The sequence below is a fragment of the Poromitra crassiceps genome (genome assembly GCF_964638095.1).
Source record: "Poromitra crassiceps genome assembly, chromosome: 7".
NCBI lineage: Eukaryota > Metazoa > Chordata > Actinopteri > Beryciformes > Melamphaidae > Poromitra > Poromitra crassiceps.
In genome coordinates, this window is record NC_139628.1 from 33229635 (window position 1) to 33238170 (window position 8536).

At 41.8% G+C, this 8536-nt stretch overlaps 1 protein-coding gene across 1 annotated transcript; it reads left to right on the forward strand.

Annotated features, from left to right (window-relative positions):
* On the forward strand, nucleotides 1–7969 carry LOC310779921 (eukaryotic translation initiation factor 5A-1). Its single transcript, XM_083640437.1, has 5 exons — nucleotides 1–305; nucleotides 2201–2373; nucleotides 3003–3107; nucleotides 5019–5150; nucleotides 7629–7969. The coding sequence occupies exons 2-5, from the start codon at nucleotides 2206–2208 to the stop codon at nucleotides 7689–7691; spliced, it is 468 nt and encodes a 155-aa protein (XP_083496563.1). The 5' UTR covers nucleotides 1–305; nucleotides 2201–2205; the 3' UTR covers nucleotides 7692–7969.
* The last annotated feature ends 567 nt before the right edge of the window (nucleotides 7970–8536 follow it).

An 8536-nucleotide genomic window follows, 5' to 3' on the forward strand; every position in this document is an offset into this window, starting at 1 on the left:
TCTGGTTCTTTTCGGGCTGGCTGCTGACCTAAAAGCTAGCGCCTCCATACGGGATCAACTGCAGTCGGGCACAGCGGGGGAGAGAGGGAAAACGCCTGGAATGAAAGCGGAATAAGGAGATACATAAAGGAGAGAGGAGGCAAAAAAGGCACCAATCGCAAAGCGAGGCATCCGTGGCGGAGACAGACCCCGGCCAGACGACCAGCAGCACGGACACAGGGAGGGGAACCAGGAGGAGGCATTAACGGGAGAAGGGTTGATAAACCGGTTAAAGTATCATAAGAGGGGAAACACATCATAATAGGGTAAGTTCCCTGTCTGTCAAAACATCCAGACGGGGCGTGTTTGCGCCTGAGCATGCACATGTCAGGCTGCTTGCATGTTATATTCACTATGAACTGAACATAGCAGACCTCCAAAGATCCTATGTGGAGAAACAGAGCTTGGATTCGTGTTTAATACAACAAGACTGATTGTAACTCTAACGTTATAACGTTAATGAACAATGTTAGATTTCTGTAACGCACCTGTCACACAGTTATTCTAGCCTACTGTCTATCCTAATCCTAGCGATGGTACACTACTAACACGCTGTATAGCGCGTATTAGCTTAGTCATTACTGTACAGTAGTGGTCCAATATTCAACACAACCCTGAATGATCCGTGCACAGCGTGGGAGGACCGGGGCAGCACAACTGTCTGTCACCGGCTGTTGTTGTGGAGATTAACATTACTCGACATTTAAATGCCGCACGGCTGCTATTTTGCATTGGAACTGGAGCCTGTTCCAGCAGGGCCTCGGCCCGAGTGCAGTGCGCATGGATGCGGGGACTCCTCCGTTAACGTTACCGACGGGCCATGCACGTTTCATACGCACTAGGCCGCAGTCAGCCGCGTCCAACACTGCGGCTGTCTGGCCCGGCCGCACCGTGGCATGTCGGGCTTAAAAGTTTGACAGTTAGCAAATGACAGCTACTGCGAGGAAAAGTTCATTGTCCTAAACCGCCCAAATAAATAATAATGAATCCATTCGATGTTTTTCTTTGCACATTGGTGAGCAGACTTTGCTCGGTTCAGTTAACAGGTGCCATATTTCTGGGGCTTAATTTAGCTCCGCGGTCTGTCCCTTCCCTCTCCCCGGTCCGTGTGTAACGTTACGTCAGTGAATTTGCTGCTCCACGCCATTCAATGAACGAATGAATGTGTCTGTTCCTCTGTCCCACCCAAGTTGTACTCCTACCAGCCAACTCTCCGATTTCTCCCTCTGCCTCCTGATATGAGACAGGCAACACTGATTGCTTGTCTTCTTTCTGAATTGTATAAATTATAAACGAGTGTATCCGGTATGTAGCTTAACTACCACAATAAAGTTTGTAAAGTTGTTAATGACCAGATCTGAAAGGGAAAGGTCAAGTGCAATGAGAATCACATTTCATGATAGGCCTATAATTTAACAAAGGAACTGTTAATTTGTTAATTTAATTAATAGTTTATTTGTAAGGGACAGAGAAACATTGATAATTACAGTTACCCAAGTTATTGTGGACATTTGACTAACCCTTTGATAAACTCCCTCTCATTGTCAACAGGTTTAGAATTCCAATGTATTTCCTTGCGTCAATGATGTCACCAAGTTTTAATAAATGCTGTGATTGGCCGACAGTATGCTTAGTTAATCTGCAGTGCGTTCAATCTGAAAACATGTGCACGTTTACTACGTTTTCCGACGTATGTCTCCTCGAAACTGTGTGAAACGCGTTACGGGCTTTGAGGTATGGTGGTTGTGTCTCGTTTGGTGAGTGTGTCAGAGGTGTAACCCAATCAGCAGCGACCTGTATTATAAACCCTGCTGTATTAAAAAGGCAGTGCGCTCAATGGATCCAACACAGATAGTTGCAACGCTTTCGTAACACAACAGGGTGTTCAACTACACCACCACAATGAACGTTTTGCAACGTTTTGTAGCCTTCACCTGGGCCTGAACGTGCCCCATGTGTCCCATCTCTCAGATAACAGCCAGCCAGATACGAACAGTCTAAAATCCCATTTCCGACAATGTATATTTGTCCCACAAAGATAGAAATATTGTCGGCAGTGGAAAGTGCGGCTCTCACTCAGTCCCACAAGCTAAGAGCTGTGCCATCAACCAAAGCATGAACTTGCATTCATGTCTTGTTTCCTGTGTCCTGGTCTCCACAGCAGGTATGGCAGATGCAGACGTGGACTTCACAACGGGCGATGCTGGGGCATCTTCCACCTTCCCCATGCAGTGCTCGGCCCTGCGCAAAAACGGCTTTGTTGTGCTGAAAAACCGACCCTGCAAGATTGTCGAGATGTCCACCTCCAAGACTGGCAAGCACGGCCACGCTAAGGTCAGTACAGGCCGGGAGATGATCACTGAAAACACAAAGCAGCACTGGAGTCTTTGAAGCGTTTTAGGACTAAATCAAAGACTGAGAAGGTTACACATTCTCACGACTGTTTTTGTCAATATTTACTTCATTTGGCAGTATGCTCCCATGGCATTTGTTTTGGGAAAAACTGCAAAGCATTCAGATATGTCTAATTGTTGGTTTATTGGGGTCACCCTTCCAGAAGAATACAGGCCAAAGGGAAAATGTTAGCAAAGCACCACTGTACTGTCTGTCAACACATTTATTTCTGGAACAAAGACAAAAAAAACACCCAGGTTAATATCATATTAATGCACATTAATGCATATTTTCAGCTTATACGTGAGCATTAATGGATCGATAGAAAATTAATTCCAAAATGATTTTCACCATTCGACAAAGTGATGCCCAGTCTTGCTGAATGCTTGATGAGGAAAACTGATTTTTTTTAAAATACTTTGTAAAGTATAGTAGCTAGTACTTGGTTGATTAAATGGTGACACTTTTAGAAACTGGATCTTCAATAATTTAGATATTATTTGATATAAACTCTTCAATTAGAAAGCTGATTGTTCACCTCCTCTGTGTTGTGTCATGTCTTTGTGTAGGTCCACATGGTCGGTATCGATATCTTCTCCGGCAAGAAGTATGAAGACATCTGTCCCTCCACCCACAACATGGACGTCCCCAACATCAAAAGAATGGATTACCAGGTGAACACGGGTGGAAAGGAGAGCTGGGGGGAAAGAGAACGGTGTGACAGAAAGGGGAAATTCAATTTGAAAGTCACATTGAAATCAAAAATGACCTTTTCAGGTCACCTTGTTAGCTCATTCCACAATGTATCATATCGTATTTCCATGTTTCTTTCATGGTCATGGATTTGTCAAAAAGTCATCATGTACACTACAGTCATTTGTAGCCAAGGGTCATCCGTGTAGTGCAACGGTAGATTCCCTGCCTACCAACACGAGGGTTGCAGGTTCGAGCCCCCGTGTTACCCCCGCCTTGGCCGGGTGTTCATACAGGCACAATCGGCGATGTCTGCAGGTGGGAAGCCGGATTAAGGGTATGTGTCCTGGACGCTGCACTAGCGCCTCCTCTGGGCACTGCAACACACTACGTCCTGCAACGGAAACTCTTCGTTGTCTAGTACAAAGAAGCGGCTGGCGACTGCACACGTATTGGAGGAAGGATGCGCTACAACTCTCCCAAGACCGGCAGAGGGGGTTAGGGCTGTGAATCTTCACTGGCCTCACGATTCGATTCGATTACGATTCATCTGTCAACGATTCGATTCGATTCGATTAAACGATGCATCACGATGCATCGCGATGCATCTTAAATCGATGCATCACTTTTTCCGCAATACATGATTTATTTTTTCTCACTTTCTTTTTTCTCACTGTGTGGCTACTTTTAAAATAAAAGTGCATTTGGAATTGCATTGTATTATGATCCATAATTAAAATAAACAACTGCATGTACTTACATTCTATTTTATTTGATTAAAAAAATAAAAAAAATAAAAAATAATAATCGATTTTTGACATTTGTTAATCGATGCAGAATCGTGCACGTCCGCATCGCGATGCATCTTATAATCGATTATTTTTGACACCCCTAGAGGGGGTGGAGCAATGAATTAGGGAATTCATTAATTAGACAGTTTTCCCTTATAGAGAGACTTAAACTTGATACTTTTGCTGGTATGCTAAAGAGACTATTCAACGGTAAAACCAAACTAGTGATGGAACCGGTAGGATTAAGGCCCTTATACGTCCAGTGGAATGCGTTCAGCTTGCCAAACTGAAAAGGCAGATGGTGAAATAATCATCTGCTCTCTACTGTACATCCAGCTTCATCACTCACATTCCGTTACGTCAGGGTGGTCCTGTCTGTAGCATTCAGATTCAAAAGTCAGCCAGGCAATAACTGTCTGATCTCATCTCACATCTTGTCTCCTTTTCCCATCCAATTTTTTAACTTGCCGTGTGACATTCGACGGTAGTTTGTTTCTTTATCAATGTTTATTATCAATCACTGTTTCATACACAGTCGGTAATTTGAATTGAATTTCAAATATTTCTTCCCATCGTTTTTGTAGTTAATTATATTCTTTTAACACGATCTACTGTGTTTTATTTTTTATTTTAGTTTTGCCTGTCTGTGGATTTTTATTTTGTATTAGTAGTAGTAGTCTATCAGTATGTATTATGGAACAAAAATATATCTGCCAAATATATTTGGCAGATATACGTATAATGGTGGAAACAATACTTGATTAGGAGGAACTATCACAGTAAGCTGTAGAAAGTAATTCAAACTCTGAAACATTGCATGATTGAAATATATTTCGCACAATGCAACAAAAAATATGATTTTTTCATGCATATTTGGAAAATTACATATCAATAGTAAGAGTAAAAGAATATGTTTCCACCTTACTTAATATTTGGTTCTTGATGTCCCTTCCAGCATCTTATAAATCTGGGGGGAAAAGTAAAAAAAAAAAAACGTTTCCATAATCACAACTTGACTAATCAGTTTTTTTTTATCATCCTCTCCTTTCCATGCATCCTCTGTCTGCACTCTCTGCTCCCCCTCTCCCTGTGCGAATGCAGCTGATTGGGATCACAGATGGCTACCTGTCCCTGCTCCAGGACACCGGGGAGGTGAGAGAGGACCTGAAGATTCCTGAGGGTGACCTGGGCAAAGAGATAGAGAGCAAGAATGATGCCGGGGAGGAGATTCTGGTCAGTAGCTTTCCTCACGTCACAGTCACACGTTCAGCTGCTGCTGTGTGTCTCCACACCTCGCTGCACACTGTCATGGTGCGGTCTGTCTGAACGGAACTCAAACAATACATGCTAGAAAATTGATACTTGGTACTCTAGTCTAGTCCACCCAATAGAGCTGAACAGTCACGTGACATCTCTTGCCCCGGAAGTGAGTTTCCCATTCATTTTCTCCATAGACATTTCCAAAAATCCTTATAAGGAGTTTTAAGGCTAGAACCAAGCCAACCCGTAACCTACTGAATTGTGAGTGACCATAAAACATTTCAGTTGGAGCAAAAACCAAAAATAACAACTGGGAAAACAATTTTCGATTTCGACAATTTTTCGATTTCCCCCCCGTCTTTAGATAACACAAACTACATTAAATGAACAGAACAAAGGGTGCATCAGTGAGGACTGGAGGGAGAGAGACTGAATGGTCTGAAGCACTATATTAAATATACAGTCAATGGTCTGAAGGTATTCTTAAGCCCAATGGGCACAGGTGCACCCAATCAGGTTAACGACTCCAACTCTACAAGACAGGCCCAGGAGAGTGGGAGGGTCTTCACAAAAGCTAAAATCTTCTCAGATAGACCCTTTTCACGGGGGGCATTTTGTGTTGAAAAGGCAGAATAAACACACAGGTGCAAGCAAAACACTAACGAGGGTTTCCAAATTTCAATCATGGAAGTTTGAAACCCCCATTAGTGTTTTACTTGCACCTGTGTTTACCCTGCCTTTTTGACACAAAATAGCCCCCTGTGAGAAGGGTCTATTGGGGACCCTTGGACAAAATCGTATGTTCTGTGGTCTAATTTGTGCCAGTTTATGGGTCCTTGACGTGGAAAAGGTTTGAGAACCACTGCTTTATGATAAGAGGAGTTCATGCTAATACTGCCCATGTGTTACATGAATACAGAGAAATACAAGATAATTAATGCATTAATTAGCTTAATCGCCTCATTATTACCATAACTGTTTATGCTTAATATATCATGGTGATTATAGTGGTGCATTTTGCAGCTCAACAGCCACCAAATTATTTGCAAAACATCACAATCTTTGTGTGTGTGTAATTATTATTATTAGAATGCATTTCTCCATTGTTGAATTATACTGTGAATTTGTAATCGATTATTTGTTAATTAGTCTATTGCAGACATCCCCTCACTTTTAGTTTCTGATTTCTATGTGGTGCTGATGGACAGCTCCTTTTATCATTCAAATAAAGTGGTCTGAGAGCACATTATTTGGGGCCGCAAACATTTTCGAGATTTTCAAGTGGGCCCTGAGTCGGAAAAGACAATGCTGTTTATTCACATTTTTATCGTGGTCACATGCACATTATTTTTGGACTGGATATACTGTAGCTACGTATCATTGCTGTGAGTTTATCAAAGTTGGTGTTGGACAGAAACCACATTTCTTAAAAAATCCAGCAACTAGGAACTAAGTTTTTTTCTCTCTCCAAGCATGTATTTTGATACCGCACGCACAGAATGTTTTGAATGAGTTTGATTGGTGCGAGAGTGATAAACTTCCTTGGCATTAATCTAAGCTTTTACTTCAATACAAAGTAACTGTAGACATCTGAGATTCACTGCAATGGCAGTCTAATACAAACATCAGGTTATCTAATACAAACATCTGGTTATCTAATACAAACATCTGGTTATCTAATAGACCAAATCAGCGGGGATGTTTACATTTACTTCCGGGTACCCCTGAGGTCCACACATTATAATGGCGGTGGACGGCACAAACTGACGTGTTGAAGACAAAAACAGACAAAGAAGACAAAAATGGTTCGTCCGTGTTGTGTTGTTGTTTAAGGTTTATTCATAACAAATATGTTTAAGGTTTATTCATAACAACACTTTCACTAACGTTAGTGGAGACCAGACTAGCTAATTTACCTGTTGGACCAGACCAGAGTAGACTTGAAGCTAAATTAAATTAACTTGGCGTCAGTAGCTCTGTCTGTAACGTTAACGAGTCTGCAAAAAAACAGCGAGTTTGACAGACAAACAAACGTTATTAGCTAGCTAACACTACATAAAACAAACACAGAAGAAAGGCTAGATACGTCGGACAAGCATGTTTACCAACCGTTTAACCATTTAAATTGAAAGTAGTCGGCCGAAAACAGCGAGAGGGTTTGACAGCATTTATTTGACAACACGCACATTTAAACCTGCCGCCTTCCCCAAGTGGTACCCGGAAGTAAATTTGTTTACATGGTGACGTCACGGTGATTTGGTCTATACAAACATCTGGTTATCTAATACAAACATCAGGTTATCTAATACAAACATCTGGTTATCTAATACAAACATCTGGTTATCTAATACAAACATCTGGTTATCTAATACAAACATCAGGTTATACACTTGGGAAGCACAATAAGATGATGACCCATCTATTGAGTTTGTCTCTCTCGTGTTCTCTCAGGTTACCGTTTTACATGCAATGGGGGAGGAGACTGCCATTGCCATCAAAGCCCTGGGTAAATAAGGCACTGCAGGTAAATACATACAGAGCTCCAGCTGCATCGACAGCCTGCTGTCCTCTCACCCCAGCTACCTGCCGCCTGACTCAAGCCTGCCTGAAGAGGAGTGTGTGTGTGTGTGTGTGTGTGTGTGTGTTGTGTACACATAATGTGCGTGTGTGTGTTACACCACAAGACACCAGCATGTGCCATGCCAGTGCCGTGTGTGTGATGTCATGTACATGTACCGTATGTGGTTTCATCAATGGATCAAGGGGAAGGCAACTCCAACAACAAGAGTCAAGAGACTGTTACCTTTGGTTGTAGGTTCACTAATGTATTAGAATGACAATACTGCCCTTTAAAAAAAAAGTGTAGCACATTTACATTAACGCACAGCCGCTATATTGGAAATATTTTACACATCCTTGCATAGCATAATGTTTTGCTTTTTTGTTGTCGTTTTTTTTTGCCATGTATATATTTGTTTGAACTGGACATATTTTGTTGTCAACCGAGATTTTACGTTTTATTATATTTGACAAAAATGCAATGAAGCTCAAGAGTGACTTGATGAGTGTATTTAAAATGTCACGATTGTATAAACTGATGGTTTCTGAGCAGTTACGCCACTGTGGATTTGCCTACCCCTTATGCACTTTCTGTTTTAATGTTATTATGAGCATGTGTATCGCATTTTACGTAGAGCCGTCGAATATACATGAAAAGCTTGTCGTTCATATTGGATTTTTTGTGCAACGTCGTATTTTTCCCACGCGCAGTTTGAATTGTGGGCAGCACTTCATTTTACAGCCTGATCCGGTTTTGCACCAATTTACCCCCGACTGACAAAAACCGCCTGCAGGATTAT